This window comes from Xenopus laevis, chromosome 4L (genome assembly GCF_017654675.1).
Source record: "Xenopus laevis strain J_2021 chromosome 4L, Xenopus_laevis_v10.1, whole genome shotgun sequence".
In the NCBI taxonomy this organism is placed as follows: Eukaryota; Metazoa; Chordata; class Amphibia; order Anura; family Pipidae; genus Xenopus; species Xenopus laevis.
In genome coordinates, this window is record NC_054377.1 from 39,391,789 (window position 1) to 39,411,711 (window position 19,923).

A 19,923-nucleotide genomic window follows, 5' to 3' on the forward strand; every position below is an offset into this window, starting at 1 on the left:
TTCCAAGACAAAAACACAAGATTTAAACAATTTTTATAATGCAAAAAGTGTGTATTTTGTTGAACCAGCATCATAAAATAGGATTTGGAAAAATTTCTTAAAGGGGTTGTTCACCGTCCAATATTTTTTCCTGTTCAGTTGGTTTCAGACAGTTTTCCCGAAATAAAGACTTTTTCCAGTTACTTTCTATTTTCTATTTGTGACTGTTTTTCTAATATTGAAGTGTAAAGTCTCATTTTTCACCTTCTAAATCAGCTGTGGGAGGGTGGATCACTAAACTATTAATATTAAAATATAAATTGATACATTTAGTTGCTACATTTCTTATCTTTGTACCTGCTAAGCAGAATCTCAGGGTTTCATTAAAGTCAGCTGTTAGAATTGATACAATAGTTGCTAATGTTCCATAGATACCGATGAGAAATGTATCAATTAAATGTTGCAAAATTGTACGGTTCCGAACCTGAATTACTGAGCTGCCAGGTAAGAAACACAAGAGACACGAACATTAAACTATAGTCTTCGATTTTGGAAAAACGGTAAAAAATAAAAAATGGAAAGCAATTGAAAAAAAAAAAGTCTTTATTTCTGGAGAACAATTTGAAATAAAAGGTGAACAACCCCTTTAAGGTGACAAGTCTCTTTTAAAAGGGATATAGATTTGTGGGAGGAAAGGGTCATTCTTTCACTTTAACAAAATACTGGTAAGGCCCGCCATAGGTCAAATGGTATACTAAATTTTAAATTAGAGAGTGTCCAAAGAAAGGCAACTAAGTTGGTAGAGGGTTTTTCTATTTTAAAGAAAGACTGGCCAAATTGGGATTTTTAGGCTGGAGGAGAGGTGGGGATTTGATTATAATAGATAAATATATAAGGGGGGCAAAACAATAAATAAATGATGCTATATTATTAATATATTTATTTAATAAACCATCATCTTTATTCATCAGATAACCTTTTGCCTTCTTTTTTGTGCAAATCCTGTGAGTGCCAGTACTTATTATATATATATATATGTAAGTAGATGCTGGTGCACACAGGAAATTTTTTCAAATCAATAATCCTTTATTGTATCGACGTTTCGGTCCTCTGCCGGGACCTTTCTCATCTTGAAACGTCGATACAATAAAGGATTATTGATTTGAAAAAATTCCCTGTGTGCACCGGCATCTACTTACCTATATATTTGAAATCCTGGGAGCACCAGGGTATATAACTTGTTGGCAAGTGTGTGCAGTGGCCTTGGAATGTATGTGTGTATATATATATATATATATATATATATATATATATATATATATATATATATATATATATATATATATATATTTACATACTAAACAAGGTAGTCCCAGCACTCTCAATATTTAACCCCCTGAAAAAATATTCTTGCACAACTGAACTGTAACCCTGTATTCCCTCGTTTTAAAATTCCATCCAACCCTTTCTTAAAGCTATCTTATATATCGGCCAGCACAACCGATTTAGGGAGAGAATTCCACATTCACAAACCTCACTGTAAAAAACCCCTTCCGAATATTTAGAAGGAACCTACTTTCTTCTAATCAGGTGACCTTGTGTCAGCTGGAAATACATACTGGTAAATAAAGCATTATAGAGATTATTATATTATATCATATGAAGGTTGTTCACCTTTAAGTTAACTTTTAGTATGCTATAGAATGGCTAATTCTAAGCAACTTTTCAAATCTTAAAAACAAATGCTCTGTCAGGCTACAAAATTATTATACTTTTTATTATTCATCCTTCTATTCAGACAAGCTCCTATTCATTATTCAAATGAATGCATGATTGCTATGGTACTTTAGACCCTAGCAACCAGAAACCAAAAACTCCAATAACTCAAAAACCACAAATAATAAAAAATGAAAACCAAATGCAAATTGACTCAGCATATCAATCTCTATAGTATACTAAAAGTTAGTATAAAGGTGAACAACCCCACCTTGGCCAGTCTTTCCTCGTAGCTAAGATGTCCCATACTTTTTACCCGCTTAGTTGCCCTTCTCTCAATAATGTCCTGTTTGAGCACTGGAGACCAAAACCGTATTCTAGATGGGGCCCTACCAGTGCTCTGAACAATGGAAGAATCACCCTTTTAATACAGCTCAAGACATTATTTGCCCTTGATATTGCTGACTGGCATTACTTGTTACAGCCAAGTATATCATCTACAAGGACTCCAAGGTCCTTTTGCATGATGTATTTGCCTAGTGTAGCCCCATTAAGGGTATAAGTGGCTTGCATATTTTTAAATCCCAGGTTTTTTATTTATCAACATTGAATCTCATCTGCCACTTAGCTGCCCAGATTGCTAGTTTGTCGAGATCCTGTTGCAAGGATGTGGTATCCTGGATGGAATTGTTTGGGCTACATTGGTTTGTGTCATCTGCAAACACTGAGACATTAGTTACAATACCCTCCCCTAAGTCATTAATGAACAAATTAAATAAAAGTGGACCCAATACTGAGCCCTGAGGGACCCCACTAAGAACTTTACTCCAAGTAGAGAATGTACCATTAACAACAACCCTCTCTACCTTATACTGTAGCCAGTTTCCTATCCATGTACAAACTTCATTAAGCCCAACAGCCCTTAGTTTAGAAAGTAGTCATTTGTGAGGTACTGTATCAAACGATTTGGCAAAATCCAAATAGATCACACATACTGCTCCCCCGCTGTCCAGCATCTTACTTACCTCATCATAAAAAGCAATCAAATTTTTCTGACATGACCTATACTTCATAAAGCCATTCTGATTGCTGCTTATAATGCCATTCACTAGGACAAAATTTTGAATGTGATCCCTTAACAAGCCTTCAAATAATTTGCCCACCACAGATGTCAAACCTACTGGCCTATAATTGCCAGGCTGAGATCATAATCCCTTTTTAAATTTACATCAGCTTTCCTTCAATCCATAGGTACCATACCAGATGAAAGTGAATCTGAGAAAATCAGAAATAGAGGTCGTTCTTAAACTAAACTAAGTTCTCTAAAAACTGTGGGTGTAAGCTATCTGGCTCTGGCGCCTTGTTCACATACATTTTTTTATTAAATCTTTATGAACCATATCCTGAGTAAGCCACTGACTAGATTGAGTTTAGCCAACAGTGCAACTATGAGTTGGGTCTGACTCATTTATTATATACACTGAAGAAAATAACAGATTATGCACATTTGCCATTTATTCTTTTTGCTATACGTTCTGGGCCATTAGCGATCACTAGATCCTGTATAGTATTTGGTCTGGTTGGCTCCTTCAACAACGTGTGTCATAAAATTTTCATGTAACAAGTAACTTGTTCCCATTAACTGTCCTGGCAGTACTGTTGCTCCAATCAGTATCTGGGTAATTAAAATCAGCCATTATCATTAATTTCCCCAAACTTGCAGGCTTTTCTATTTGCATCAGGAGTTTAGCCTCCTCTTCCTCCTCTCTTACATTAGGGGGTCTATAGCATACTCCTACAATTAATTTGCTGGACTCTTCACAATTAGTGAAGAGTTCCACCCATAAGACTTAAGGCCCCTCATTCTCTAACATCACATTCTCCGTTATATAAACTTTTAAACCCTGCCTAACAAACAGACATACCCCTTCTCCTTTTCTGTTGCCTCTGTCCCTCCAAAACAAAGTATAGCTGTTGATATTAACTGCCCAGTCATGTGACCTACTCAGCTATGTTTCAGCCACACCAATCATTGAATCCATTGCACTGGCAGTTACATTAGATAGCTTAGTAGTAATTATATATTTTTTATCAAGTGAGCAAAAAACAGGACTACTGAAATAGCTATTTGTACAACGTTAATAAATGGTATCAAGGATCAATTTTTCCCCCTCTAAGGCAAATTGCTGATTTTTTTTTATGCCTTCCTCTAGATCAGGGTTAGGCCTCATGCGGCTCTTCATCCTGTTTGCTGCGGCTCGGTCTTGTGGCTTTGCCTGTCACGTCGTCTATACAGCCCTCGCACTTGCTGGCGGCTTCTTGAGTGTGCGACCGTGGTAAGCTTTAGCTTACCGTGGACACACACTCAGGAAGCGGCCAGCAGGTGCGAAGGCTGTATAGATGTCTCAGGAGTGACAGGCAAGACCGAGCCGCAGCAAGATGATTCATCATGGTCCTTACCATGGTCACACACTCAAGACAAGAGAGGGAAGATCAGCATGGAGCTTCAGAAACAGAAGTCACAGATGAGAACGCTAGCATTTAATAGGGCTATTAAGTGTTTAATTTTGTAATAAAATTACCTGTCCCTGGTAGTCTAGTGGTGCGGCGGGGACGCCCGCTTCGCCGCTCCTCTTCTCTCTGTGTGCCGGCTTCCTAGTGTGCGCGCGGCGCGCACTTCCGCATTTTATAGGCGCATGCGCGCTGGCGTGATTACGTCAGCGTGCAATGGCACGAAATTCTAAATGTATTTAAAGCTACAGTTTTACTTTTTGCATTGCCCGTGATAGAATTGTTATTCTGGTGGTTCCTGAAGCCTTGTGCTGTTTGTTCTTGTAAACTTTATCTGTGATTCCTGGTTTTTGATCCCTGCCTGTTCCTGACTATTCTGATATCCGAACTCTGACCCTTGCCTGCATTTCGACTACTCTTTCTGCCTGATCCCTTCTGTTTGATTACCCGGTTTGACCCTTGCCTGCCTGCCGATTCTTGTTATCTGCCTGCCTCAACCCAGCCTGTCTGACGATTCTCTCGCTTGCTCCATTAGATCATCTAGCAGTTAGACTGGTTTCACTAGACATAAAAGTTTGAACTCAATCAACAGGTGTTTTTTTTTTTTAAACTAAGTTATTATATGTAAAAATTAACACATATGTTGTGATATTTGACATGGTCTAGTTTTTGTATATTTATTACTGATTCTCTCTATGTACTTGTTTCTGCAGGCTTTATTTTGTGCTCATAATGAACTGGAAATCAAAAGTTGCTTTTAACGCTAATCCCTCCTAAGTAAAGCTCCTGTTTCAGCTGCTTGAATGAAAACCTTGATCAACCAATTTCTTATATGCAGAACAGGTGTTCTGTATCTGCTACTTGTTTAAGGGCTCTTCCAGACAAGCATTTGAAGCTGTACTCACACAGGCGCATGTAGGTGCCGAACGCAGGTTGAGACGCAACATGCTGCATTTTTCCTGCGTTCGGCACCTACATGCGCCTGTGTGAGTAGAGCCCCATTGAAAAAAACTGAATGCGTCTACTCCTGCGCTCCCCTGCGGCTGAACGCAATAAAAACGGAACGCAGGAGAGTGCAGCTTCAAACGCTCATCTGTAAGAGCCCTACCCTAAATGTACCTGGTTCAAGTGGGTGTCAAGGTGGCTCAGTGGTTAATGTTGTTGCACTGCACTGCTAGAATCCTGAGTTTGATTCTAAACTCTGCACTACCTGCAAGGAGTTTGTATGTTTCATTGTATTTTCGTGGATTTGTGCAGGCAAGTGGCTCATGATGAAGTTAACTAAGTGTGTAGTGTGAATTTGATTGTTAACTAGGATTGTGCTCTAACCAAGGTGAATGATAAAACTCTCTCTATAAGTGCTCTCACACATAAACATTCACTCGTTTCACTGCAGTGGCTTTTTTATGTGTTCTACAGCAATACTTTGAACTACCAAACGCAGGTTAGATGCAGAATGCAGATTACATCAAAATACTCGTTTTCCAAAGAGCTCAGAATTACCATAGAGTGCATTTTAATCAAATAATTAAAAAATTAAAAATTATTTTGCTTTTCCCAGTAATAATAAAACAGTACCTTGTACTTCATGGTAACTATGCTGCATGAATCCATATTTGTGGCAAAGCAATCAATATGGGATTTATTTGATGTTTAAATATTTTTTTTTAGTAGATATGGAGAGTTAAACATAGTTATGGAGATATACATATAAAAAAGAAAAAGAGAAAGACCCCTTATCTGGATATCCCCAGGTCCCATACCTCTACCTCATGTAAAACCATTTAGAAAGCTGTAATATTCCCATGCAAATGTGTAACAAGCAAAACATTTTGCATATAAATAGTTGTAAATGTTAAACTGGTGCAGGCCATGCATTGATGCAATAATAAAAAAAAAATACAACTTTGGTATGCTGTACCCATATCAAATGTTGCAGTTTTACCTAATCTCTGAAGTACTAGACATATGCCGAGTAAAAACAAAAGACCATAAGACCTTCATAATTCTGCATACAAATGTACTACAAAATGATAAATTAATCAAGTCTAAACATGCAATAGGTTAACAGACAAAATGTTATAATGATATTTACTTTTTCTATGCTTAGTTACTGGGATTTTCTCCCTAGCGTCTTACACCAAATGTATAAAAAGGCAGTCTGCGATTGCAAGTACTTTTATAGATGTAAAATGTACTGCTTTGTATATCATTTTAAATAAATGTACAAACAAAATATTAAAAAAATAAATACAGTAAGGGCCCCCTTACTCACGGGCGTTTGAAGCTGCGTTCCGGTTTTATGCGTTCAGCTGCAGGGGAATGCAGGAGTAGACGCTCTGAATTCTTTTCAATGTGGCTGTACTCACACAGACGCATGTAAGCGCCGAACACAGGTAAAATGCAACATGCTGTATTCCAACCTGCCTTCGGCGCTTACATGCGTCTGTGTGAGTACAGCCACATTGAAAAGAATTCAGCGTGTCTACTTCTGCGATCCCCTGCGGCTGAACGCATAAAACCGGAACTCAGGGGAGCACAGCTTCAAACGCCCATGATTAACCGCCCTAATTGTTGTTGCCAGTGCCATCAACCGACTGCAAAAAACAGTTAATGGCTGCCTCTTATACTTGGTTACTTTATAGTTCTGCAAATATTGCACAGATATATTTTTTCCTGAACCCTGGGAAAAAGTAGGCACATTAGGTGGCAAATGAAGGGTGCAGTCCAAGTAACTCAGTGTTTTGACATGAGTATTAAGGGACATATTTGCTAGAACATGAAAACCATATGGCATGAAAGTCAAATGGAATGTTGTGGTCAAAATGTTAGCAACAGTACATAATATTTGCTACAATCTTATGCAGAAATGAAGACCGTTGCTTCACACTTCAGGAAGTGAATCAGCGCTTATCATTTCAGTTCTGAATGGTAGTGTGAGTCAGCTGTATGCCAGCTCAAAAACCCATTGTGGGTGACGTGGAATGGCTTGTGTAAGAATTATAGGTGCTGTTTAAAAATAAATTAAATTATCTCTAAAATTGACAACATTTCAAGACTTATTTAAATGGGAACTCAGGCTTCCAAACCAAAATTTGATAAAGAGGCCCATATAACACAAAAACCACTAATATATCAATCACAGATTCATTCAAAAAGAATAAATAAATACAATTTTCTATGCTGAAATCCTGCTGTTTAATAGTTCTTCTCTTTCTGCATCATTTGCAATCCTGGCAGGGAAGGAGGGACTAAAATTTACACTAATGTTACAAATTGTAACAACTTATCCACAGCTTACAGTCAGCATTCAGGAACTATATAACCCACAATGCATTGAATAGTGATGTCTCATTCCTTATTGAAATCACTTTTGCAGGGAATTGTGGGGTTTGGAGGATGCAGGCTAAGGACAGCTGGCTGTTGATACAAAGTAACAGAAGTCAGCCAGCTCAGCAAAGTAGTCCGAAAGATCAGCAGAAGAGTAGGGGGCTAGGCTTAGTGAACTGTTAGAAAACATGAAAAATCATGAAAAACCTGCATATTTTTAAATTGATGTATACTGCAAAAGTTGCCTCAAATTGTGTTTGCTTTTAAAAAAGCTTAAGTTATTTTTTTTTGTGGAGTTCCTCTTTAACAATAAAATAGGTATGATAAATAAGTATTTATGATGAATGAAAATTTGAATATTCGCTTAATTATTCCATGGCAATCTGTTTTTACCTCTCTTTTCTGAATCTGATTGTACAGGTATCGGACCTGTTATCCAGAATGTTCGACTTTGGATTTTCCAGATAAGGGATCTTTCCTAATCTGGATTTTTAAATCTATTAGAAAATCCTGTAAATATTTAATAAACCCAATAGGCTAGTTTTGCTTCCAATTAAGATTAATTATATCTTAGTTTGGTTCAAGTATAGGTACTGTTGTTTTATTATGCAATTGTATGCTTTCTGGATAACAGGTTTCCAAATAATTAATCCCATACCTGTATATTTTATCAAAATATTGGCTCACATTGAGTACTAGCTTGTCAGGAAACCACAGGCCTGAATGAACCATGAGGGACCCCTTGCCCCCTTCTAGGCAATGACAGCATGCGATTATTCTCTGCTACAGTGGGGTAAAAAAATGTCCAATGTTTCCTCTCCAGTGGTGAACATGCGAATTACCGCTAGAGAAACAAACGATAAACTATGTTGCTAGTTTACAACATAGAAGACTGCTATTGTGATACCAATAGCACTCCAGCAAGTAGGGAGGATTGTAAAAATAAAGTTTTAGGTAAGCCACGTTTTAAACATTATATCAAATATTTCTATATAACGGTCAAGGCAGTTGCCCTTCATATAGGATGCTGTTCATAATGTACAAAAATAAATCAAGTTTTCATTTTGTTAGCAGCATCTGTGGAAACAGAGGGTTTTTCAGTGGACTGAGGATTTGTTTTGAATGTGCTTGCATGAATTGGGAAGTAGAATGTGACTATGGTCTTGTCTTTTTGCTGTTAATTCTGCAGTATTTAAATGTATATGTCTGGATGTGTATAATCTCTGTACTGCTGGTTTTAAATCCTGAAACAATGTAGCAAACCAGCTGATTAATAGATCTGAAAGAAAACTGACTTGCATTATTTTAAAAGAAAGAACCAGACCACAGAATGGGAGCAAATACTATTTTCAGTAGCAATTACATTTACAAATAATGTTAAAGGGGAACTTCAAACAAACATAACTTAAGCTTTTTGAAAAGTAAACATCATTTCAAGCATCTTTGCAATATACATTAATTAAAAAAATATGCAGACTTTTCATCATTTTTAATGGTTTAGAACAGTTCCCTAAGCCTCGCCCCTGCTGATCTGTCCGACTACTTTGCTGAGCTGACTGATTACTGTTACTTTGTATCAGGAGCCATCTGTCCTCAGTCTGCATCCTCCAAACCCCACAATTCCCTGCACATGTGATTTCAATAAGGAACACAGCATCACAGTGCAATGCATTGTGGGTTATGTAGTGCTGTCTGTAAGCTGTGGAAAAGTTGTTACAATTTGTAACATCAGTTTTTAGTCCCTCCTTCCCTACCAGGATTTCAAATGATGCAGAAAGAAAAGAACTGTTAAACAGCTGGATTCCTGCATAGAAAATGGCATTTATTCATACTTATTGAAGAAACAGGTAACTGTGATTGGTATATTAGGGGTTCCGCTGGGAACCACTGGAAGTTTAAAACAAAATATAAGGATATTCGCTGTGTGGTAAGAAGCATATGAATTCTATCATATTGCAGTGTCATTGCAGTGTCATAGCATACAGAGATAAGTGTGTGTAGTAACACTGAGTGGATGTAAGCATAAGAAGCAGCAGAAGTAAAAGGTATAGTTCTGAGAACTAGCTCTTAGAGTAGTTCTGAGTAAATATTTGACCACTTTTGTTAGTGCAGCTGGTGTCTATTATTCCACCCAGACAGATTTATTCTGTATGTATTATATAGAAGCCTCCCAGTCTGTTATTGTGTTACTCTGAATTGTTTAGTTGTGCACTAAAAAATGCTTATGAAATGTATACATATGAACAGCATGTAAGACACATAAGTCATAAAAGCATTTATATCACTATTTTCATGTATTTATTTAGTGTCTGCAGACTGGTAATATTCATATTGCATTATTTTTAAATACTGTTAAGCATTTCAGGTAATGTCAGGAAAAAAAAACCATAAGGTTTAAACCATGGAAGTGGAAAGAATGATCTCACAAGATGACAAGAAAATGGTGACCTCAGCTTCTGCGTTTAAGGAAATTTCTTTTGAATGTAGGGAGAGGCCTGTACTTGCAAGATTTGTTATTTTGAAGGGCTTGATTAAAGAAGTTGAATTTTTTTTTTTAAATGTATTTTTTTAAATGTATTTCAAGTGTTTCTTCTAATAGTTAACACTCAGAGGTCATGATGTGAAAAACTGGAGAGATGTTTTGGCCAGGATATGTTTAGCCCTATACAACTAGGTGCTTACCGGGGAAATGCCTAATACCAAGCTCTTGCTAGTTTAATTGTAACCTGTAACAATACCGGTAACAATTTAACGATGCATGTTTAAGTGGTTCACCTTTAAGTTAACTTTTAGGGGGTTAATTATCAAAATGTATGTAATTGTTTTTATTCTAATAAATTTGAATGTACTCACAACTTGACTGGGAGGCTATTTATGAAAAAACTCAAATGTGTTCGATCGAATAGTCCCGACCTGTAAATTCTAATCAAATCTAATCAATTTTTTCTCTGAAAACAACTTGAATGTCAAGGAAGGCAATTAACATATTCAAATGTTTCAACGGACCTCTACCATTGACTTGTCATGTTTTTGGTGGCGAATATTCGAATTACAACTGTTTTCGTGGCCAAATGTGATAATTCTCACATTTGATGTTTACCATTCGAACCTTAATTAATATGCCCCTTAGTATGTTCTATTTTTAACAACTTTTTAACTGCTCTTCATTTTTTATAGTGTTTAAACTAAGATTTGATCTTACCTCAGAAAAACTCCAGTTCAGTTACCTAGTTCTTTTCTTGCAGAGTTTCTAGGTGAGCAACTTATTATAATCAAATAGACAGATTGGCACAAACCTGCCTGACCTTGACTATTTTTCTTCCAGATCCTACCACTGTCTCAATTCTGACTATAACATTGTTTAACCCTAATATGACATATTAGATTTTGGCCTATGCCAGACCAGTAGTAATGAGCAAAATGTTTTGCCAAATGTTAAAATTGATGCCCATAGACTCCAATGGGTGAAAAAAATTGTTGTGTGTCAAAACATTTTGTTGCTAGTTGACTTGAGTGCATTTCAACAACTTTTTGCCATTTCAAAAATTTTCAGAGAAGCAAAACTGGTCAGATTCGCCCATCACTACAGACCAGTTTTCGCTTTGGTCCTGATTTTTTTTTTTTTAACATCATGACCTTTATTGTATATTGAACATAACATACAATTGTCTATGTATGGAACAATAATTAGTTCCATTTACAATTCCATTTGGCATATCACATTATCACAATCAAATATACCATGCAAGGTCGAACAAACAATAAATGAAAGGAAAAGAAAAATTCCAAAATGAAAACCAAGCAAATAAAAAAAAAAACAAGCATCATATGAATATTATTCAACTTCACTTCTCAAGTGGCAATGCAACCATTTATTCCAGACTATAACCACCTGGGCTATTTTACTTTAGCGGGAGGGCCAATAGCCCCATATTGCCTCAAATCTATCTGGTACCGCCCTTTTGATATACAAAAACTGCATCTTCTTAATGTATAATGACATTTGCTCTAGCCAAATCTGGTGTGTAGGGGGCTCTTGGTTCTTCCATCTCATAGTTATACACCTACGTGCCTGAAACAGACTCTGCCGGATGGCAATGAGTTGAAATTTGGTGTAATGGGAGTTCTCTCCTACATTTCACAAAGCCATCTCTGGGGTCGGATTTACAATTTCTGTTACTGCCTCCGAAATTTTGTCAAACACTTTACGCCAATAGTTATTCAAGCTGGTGCATTCCCACAGCATATGCATAACTTTGGTCCTGATTTTAATGCCAAAAGACATTCTCAAAAATTCTCACTAAGTTGGCAAAGGGCTATTTGCATGTATTATGATTAATTATAATAACCTACATCAACTGGTTAAGTTGTAAACATCTTAGTAGTGGCAATAAAAGTCCTGAGAAACTTTGTGTTCCATTTACAGCAGGCAGATGGGAGAGGACTAGTCACATAGCTTCCATTGTATAAATTACAAAGTATGCAGTGTCAGTCTGCCTTTATTATTTTTTAACAGACATTGGTAGAAAAATGAATGTAAACCGTACTTATAAATAGGTGGAATTTTGTTTAAATCTCTGTAGAATTAAGCTAAGTTATCTTATCAAGTAAACATTCTGCTAGCCTGTGCTTGGAATCAGTCAGACAACACTACCCTTGAGCTGGGGGTGTTGAGTGAGATGGTTTACTCCGTCATTGACCCATGTACAGACTGTGTTTAATGGTTTAACCACTTCACTTTTGGAACTATAGGTATTAGAAATTTTTTTTTTATTTTTTTTTAATGGAACATTAAAACACCAATTAATGTCCTTTAATAATTAAGTATTGAAGGCTTATGCAATTTACACAGGTTTATATATGTATATGCATTTCCCCCCCCCATGAAATGTAGTTTTGCATGTCTGTTGATTTATTCTTGTTAATAGTGAACCTGTGGCTCCTCCTGTTCGTACAGCCTTGGGCTGGCTAAAGTTCAGCAATGCTGTTTAGATTTGATCTATGCAGATGTAGTGCTTGTTGATGCTAACTGAACACTGGGCAGATTGAAACAGATTAGTGTTTTTTTTTCATGCCACCTGTGACATTTACCTAAGGTATTCTCTTGAAATATTGGCCCTACCCATTAAAAGGGTGGTTCATCTTTAAGGTAACTTTTATATCTTATAGAATGATCATTTCTAAGCAACTTTTCAATTGGTCTTAATTGTTTATTTTTTTTATTGTTTTTCAATTATTTGTTATCTGACTCTTTTAAACTTTCAAATGGGGGTCACTAGCCCTACATAAAACGAATGCTCTGTAAGGTTACACATTTATTGTTATTGCTTCTTTTTAGTATTTTTAAAAAAATTTTTTTTGTATTTTTAAAATCAGTGCATGGTTGCTAGGGTAATTTGGAACCCAGCAGCCAGAAATTGCAAATAAAAAATGAAAACCAGTTATAAATTGTCTCAGTATATCACTCTCTACAGTATGCTAAGAGTTAACTTAAAGGTGAACAGCCCCTTTAAGCTTTTGCATGACAATTTTTAGTACTGTACAATTGTTGTAACTTCCTGTTTGTGTGGCAGTGCAGGTTCAAGATTTTACCTTGGCTCTAAAAGTAAATTTGTTAGGTTATTAGAATATTAAATTTATTATAAAATACAACTGTGTACAAAATTCAGCAATAACCTTTTATACTTTTTTGTCATTATCAGCATCCTCTGTTTGTATAACTCCTTTTCCATAGATTTGTTGTGATGTTTATGGTCAATTTGTGTTTCTTTTCCAGGAACCTTCTACGAACCTAGCATTTATAATCACAGTATTTGTTGCCCTGGTAGTATTCTGTGCTCTATATATCTTGGTGTATACAGAATCATTTGTTCAAAAATGGCTGCGTGTGTTTTCCCTTGTGATCTACATATGTCTCCTGACCATTGGATATGTGTTAACATTTGACTCTTCTGTTGTCCACACTTGGGATCAGGTAAATGGGTTTCATAATTCTCCATTAAGCGCATTGTCAATTATATGATAATCCATTTTTACTTTCTGCTCTTGAAACTAAGGGACTCTTATAACATTAAACAATGTGCAGAATTATTTTGTCTGGCTCTATGAATTTATTACTGCAACTTTTAGTTGATGGCCATATTTTATTTTCTAATTCTTCTGTGCTTAAAGTATCCCATTTACAGTGGTACTGAGTTTATGAACTCTTTTGAATATTCAATATTTGTGCATAAATATGACCTAAAGTTTGATCTTTATTTTACGCAAGTCCTAAAACTAGATTACTAGAACCCAATTAAAAAAATCAGTCAAAAACATAATGCTTGTTTATTTATTTAATGAGGAGAAGGATCCTAAGTTACAAATTCACATTTGCCAAAAGTTTGTGAATCTTTGTTGTTTAGTAATTGGTGTTGCCCACCTTCAGGCAGCAATAACTGCAAATACTTCTAGTAACTGTATCAGTCCTGCATGTGGGCTTGGATAAATTTAGCCCATTCCTCTTTAGGAACTCAGGGTTGTTTGTCAACTTTCCCACATGGCTCGCTATCTCTTGAGTTTCAGTTCACAGACAGAACCACAGCATTTTCCTGCAGAATTTACTTGAATAATTCAGAATTCATAGTTTCATACATGATGGCAAGCTGTACTGGTACGGAGGCCTTCAGCAGGCCCAAACTCTTTTACTATTTTCGCAGGTGGGATAAGGATGGGATAAGGTTATTATGCTGAATGAATTAAAAAAATCCTTGTTGGTCTCATCCGTCTACAGAACATACTTCAGTAGCCTTCTGAATTATCCACATTGTCTTTAGCAAACTGTAGACAGGCAGGAATGGTTCATTTGTTAGAGGTTGCTTTCTCCTCACAACTCTTCAACCTGTGCAGCCAATGTTATTTATTGTTCTTTTGATGGTAGACTCATAAACACCGACATTCGCCAGTGCAAGAGAAGCCTTTAGTTCTTAGACGTTAACCTCAGATTCTTTGATCTCCCAGCATATTCCACACCTTGCTCTTGGTGTAACCTTTGTTGGTCATCTACTCCCAGGGAGGCTATCGGTGGTGTTGAATTGGAACATTATGCGCTTCACCTGCGTTCGGTGCTTGGGTGTACCTGTGTCAGTGCAGCACTTTAAGGAAGAACAGTCTGTGCTTCCCTACTGTGGAATGCAGGAAAACTGGCTACAGGGGAACGCAGGGAGAAATGCCCATCTGCATGAGCCCTAAATATTGCAGGGCCTCCTACACTCACACCTGATTATAGTTTATTTGTCACTTTCAAATGAGAATCTTTGAGGTTCACAAACAGTTACCACGCACAAAGAAGTAACTTTGGATCAATTTCCTCATTAAAAAGTGAATTAACTATAATGTTTTGACTGTGTTTAATTTAATTAGCTGCTTATCTAGTTTTAGGATTTGTATGAAAAACATTTTAGGTACCTGCACAAAGTTGCTATGTTATAGTTGGGAAGAAAATTTTTTCTCTTGTCTGAGGCAAATAAAAAAAGCCTTCAGATGGGGGTTTTTCCTAGCAAATTCACACTGTTCAGCAGCTGGAGACCTAGGACAAACAGGTTGCAGTAAGGAGTGTTCTCTAATAGGACAACCCCCAGTCTGGACTAAGAATCAAAATTGGCCCTGGTATTTCAGGTACACAGAGGCCCAAACAGCCCACATAGAGTGCCCCCCCCCCACCAGCCCATTAAATAGTGAATGGATATGGCAACTGGCAGCAGCCCCTCTGGCATTTGACAGAACCCACAGATTGCAAGTCTGGGCTTGGACAATCCTGTCAAGGAACAGGGACTCCCTGAGGGACAACAACAGGAGTAGCTCTGACATTGCTCTGGGTGTGAGTTAGACAGAAGTAACTAGAGAGATCAGACTTGTTCTTCACTGGAGGATTGATAGTTGGAAGTAGCTCTCCCTTGTGAGAGGGGACCACAGTGAAAAAAGGGATTAGTCCCAGAGGTGTATTTTGAAACATGCCAGATGTTTTGCCTATGATTTATTGTTGCATTTCATTTACCTCAACTGAAGCTGTGACTATTAGGCTATGGCCAGACAAGGCATCAGCCTAAAAGTCCTCCCGTGATCAAGTGATCAAGTGCATTGGGTGCAGACAGAAAAAGTGGATTTTGGCACTGATATGTGAGATTTTGCATTTCATGCCAAACTTCAGAAAGTAGTAGAAAAAAAGCTAAAGGTGTTGGCTGTTTTAAACTAAAGGGATGGTTCACCTTTTAATTCACTTTAAGTATGAAGTGGAGTATGCTATTTTTATTTATTAATTTTAAAGTTATGTATTTGTTTATAAACCGTTAACTCAAAGCACTCAAAATCACTTGAACTGATCATTACCAAAATGCAGTCACACTAGTTCAATTGAACATAAAGAGGGAGTTGCTAGCTTTAACTCTGAGGTGTAACTTCTGTTTCCCTCACGTCCCTTGGCAACACTTACTACAGAGAGAGCTCCTCCTTAGGGTAGGAAAATACTGCCCAGGATAATAAAAAAACTCCTCCCATTCCTCTCTATAAAGGCCCCGTACACAGGACACCCTTTAGTGTTTTTTCCTACCAGATGGGATACATCATTCAGCAGAAGGGGGAAGAAATGGATACTAAAAAGGATTTTACGGACGCCTTTCAGATGATTGGCCTCCGTCATAATGTGGAGAAATCAGACGCCTGTGATGACTGTGCCCCCGTGAAAAGAGGATGAAATAAACCGGACGCTCTTCAGATGATTATGCCCCCGGGAAAGGAAAGCTGGCCTTCAGATGGCCTCAGATGACTGGTCCCTTGCCTGTGTGCATAACGATCATGGGGCGCCAGAGGCGAGGTGTGTGTAAGCGTAGCGGAAGTGACGGTGACGCAAGGAACTACCGGGTTTTGTGGCATCTATTTTACTGCATTCATCATGGAGGCAGGCTACCACTCCTGGGTGTATGCGCCCCTGTCCAGGTCCCAAAACGCTGCACACTCGCAACACTAGTAAGCCAGTTGACATATGTGTGAGATTCAATGTTTTATTAAGGGAACGTGAATAGTTCTAAGGTCTGGTTCTGCTTGTGTCTTTCAGTATGGCTGATACTGCACCGGAGAATGGGGAAATTAAAAGCAATGCAAAGGAGAAGGCCAAAAATAGAGATTCCCCAATTGAATCACTTAAAGATAAGAAGGACATCTCTAAGGAAATATCTGATTCTGAGTCAGAATACTCTGATTTGAAGGATTTTTTTTCCCATGGAGAATATAGATTCTATATAAGGGCACACCTGGCGATTCGGGGAGATTTAGTCACCTGGCGACTAATCTCCCAGAACAGCTTCCCCCTGTGTTGTGCTGGCTATAATGAAAAGTCGACTGCGGCATGGCACATGCGGCGCTTCGTATTTTGAAGTTGCCCGAAGTTTCCTTGTTAGGCGACTTCGGAATACAAAGTGCCACGTGTGCCATGCCGCAGACGACTTTTCATTATAGCCGGGTGAGATTAGTCTCCCCAAAGAAGAGGCGATTAGTAGCTAGGCCACTAAATCTCCCCGAATCGCCAGGTGTGCTCTTACCCTAAGAGAAATAATGGTGTTAGAAGATACTTCTGAACCACCGAAAAAGTCAAGCAAACTTTTGTATTAATAAACAAAAATTGTGTTTTCCTGTAGATGAAGCAATTAAAGTCAATGGTCTAATTTAGAAATTTGTTCTTCAAAAGAATTTAAACTATTTCCTTTTTGGCTAATTCCAAAGCTTGGGATAATGCACCGAAATTGGATCCTCCAGTGGTACAAACGATTAAAAGAGAATGACACTTCCTCTTGAGGACAGCGCAGGTCTTAGAGATCCAATGGACAGGAATGCCGAAAGTGCATTTCCTAGCAACAGCAGCAGGATTCAAACCAGCCATGGCAGCAACTTAAGTAGCCAGATCATTAAAAGTATTGATCACGCAACTGTAAAAGGCGTTGAAGAAAGGGGTGCCAAGAGACAGGCTTTTGTCAGACCTTCCTATGTTGTCTGATTTCCTCACAGAGGCTGCTCTATCCTCAATAGATATTTTGTCAAAGTCTATGGCATTTACAACATCATCCAGAAGGACGATATGGTTAAAGCCATGGAGTGCAGATATAATATGATATGCAGACTGGAAAGGTTTGCGCTAACATTACAAGGCATTCCACAGCGGTAATCAGTACACTGCTACGTAGCAGGAAAGTAGTGACTAACAATATTTATAAAGAGTCTGGACTTTATGCTGGAATTGGTGCATGGGAAAACAATTATCTCCCGTGAAAGCTCCCATTTCGATGATTCTAGACTTTTTAAATGATGGGTTCATGAAAAACCTAGCCCCAAACAAGTACAGATAGCTGCACTAGGAGCTTTCAGAAATTCAGCATTGGTGGAACAACCATTGGTGAAAAGGTTGGTAAAAGCAATATGAGGTCGAAAAGCAAACCCTTAAATCCTGTGTGGGATTTGGATATGGTCCTTAAAACGCTACAGAACGCTACACTTTGAACCGTTAGAGCAGGGCTGTCCAACTGGCGGCCCTCAACCCCCCTTCTGTGATCCCCCCACCTACCTGCTGTGTTTGTTTACCATGTGAAAGCTTTAAATTGTATCACTACAGAGATTAACTGGCCCCTGCATTGTTTAAACCTCAAATTAAAACTAATCCCCTGTATTGTTCACACCTGTGATCCCCTTGAATTGTTCACACTTGTGACACCTCTATTGTTCACACCCCTAAAACCCTGTACTGTTCACAACTGAGACCCAGACTGAAACTGCCCACATTGTTCACCTGTTCACACTTTATACAAAATGCTAATGGAACACCAGCACTGTGTCACTTTATGTAGTACATATTAGAGTGGTCCTGATTTTCCTGTCTCCTGCTCTGTTCTGTCTTCCCTATGCTCCCTGTGTGTGTCATACTTTGTCTGCTCTTTGCACCCTGTGTTTGCCGTACTCTGCCTGACCTATGATCCCAATGGAACATAAGCCTGGTATTTGTTCTGGGGGTTTGTTAGCATTTAAAATTATTGGTAGGGGCCCCTATGGTGTTTAATCATGTGCTGGGGGAGGGGGGGGGGAGTGCTGTGTTATCCACAAGGGATAAGGAGGTATATGGATTTAAGGGTATTTTTTTAATATGACAATTTTTTTCACATCCCTGCTGGTTCCGTGCCAACGTAGTTTTGCGCCCTAGGCAAGAGCTTCAATCAGCGCCCCCCTTTCCTGCATTACCATTTACCTCCTTACCATGATGATTTTTAAATAAAGAAAGCAAGAAAGTGTACAACACTTTTTTTAATTTATATTACTGCCCCTTGTACCTGTACCAGCAAGCCCATCCGCCATCCATCATACTGCCCCCCCATACCTGTACCAGCAAGCCCAGCAGCCATCCATTATACTGCACCTCCATACCTGTGCCAGTAGCCATCCATTTTACTGCCCTCCCATACCTATACCAGCAAGCTCAGCAGCCATCCATCATACAACCCTCCAGCCGCAATCATATTGCCCCCAATCTTTACCTGTGCCAGCAGCAGCCAAAAATACATCTGATCACATCATATTGCCCCAAGTATTTATGTACCTGTGCCAGTGCCCAGCCCAGCAGTAACAGTAACCATATGGCCCCCGGCCCAAGTCTGTACCTGGCTGTGCCAGCAGGAAGCTTCACACTTTCACAGTAACAGAAAGAATGTCTTCAGTTCAGTGCAACTGTGCAAGGCTGAGAGCAGCAAGTGCGAGCCACCCCAAGCAGGCCGCCATCTTTCTGCCTCTCTCTGCCACCAAACCACATCAGTGACGTCATTGACGCGTATATGCACGTCGCACTGCCACACCACACAGAAGGAGCTATAACTTGCTGGCAAGAGGGAGAAGGTGTAGAAGGGGGAATCCACCCAACTGAGTGACCATGATTACTGAAACACTGGGCCCTCCACCATGTAGATTAGAAAAATTCCGGCCCTCTGTACCATATAAATTGGACAGCACTACGTTAGAGGAAGCATCACTATTTCATCTTACAATTAAAACTGTGTTTTTGGTAGCAATTTGCTCTGCGAAATACAGGCCTTATCTTGCAGGAAACCTTACTTACACATTCTTCAAAACCGAATTATTCTCAGAGCAGATTCATCGTTTAAACCTAAAGTATCAAGTTTTCATGTCAATTTTGAAATTATCCTGCCTGATTTCTATCCTGATCCTAAAAATAAGACTTAATTTACTGGATGTGAAGAGATGCATTTTAATATATCTAAAAAAGGTAGAACAATTTAGAATCTCAAATCACCTGTTTATAGCATATATAGATATAAAAAAAAAAGGCAAGACAGCATCAAAGATATCAATATCCAT

General features: G+C 38.3%; 1 protein-coding gene across 7 annotated transcripts in view; it reads left to right on the forward strand.

Moving 5' to 3' along the window:
• Positions 1 to 19,923, forward strand: part of adcy7.L (adenylate cyclase 7 L homeolog) — a 155,422-nt gene that overhangs the window by 56,741 nt on the left and 78,758 nt on the right. For 5 of the 7 annotated variants that reach the window (XM_018257791.2, XM_018257789.2, XM_041590124.1 and 2 more), the window contains one exon: positions 13,313 to 13,510. The exons of the other annotated variants lie outside the window; for them this stretch is intronic. In XM_018257791.2, coding sequence (XP_018113280.1) covers positions 13,313 to 13,510 — 198 coding nt within the window. The remainder of the gene's footprint in view (positions 1 to 13,312; positions 13,511 to 19,923) is intronic. 7 annotated transcript variants of the gene reach the window in all.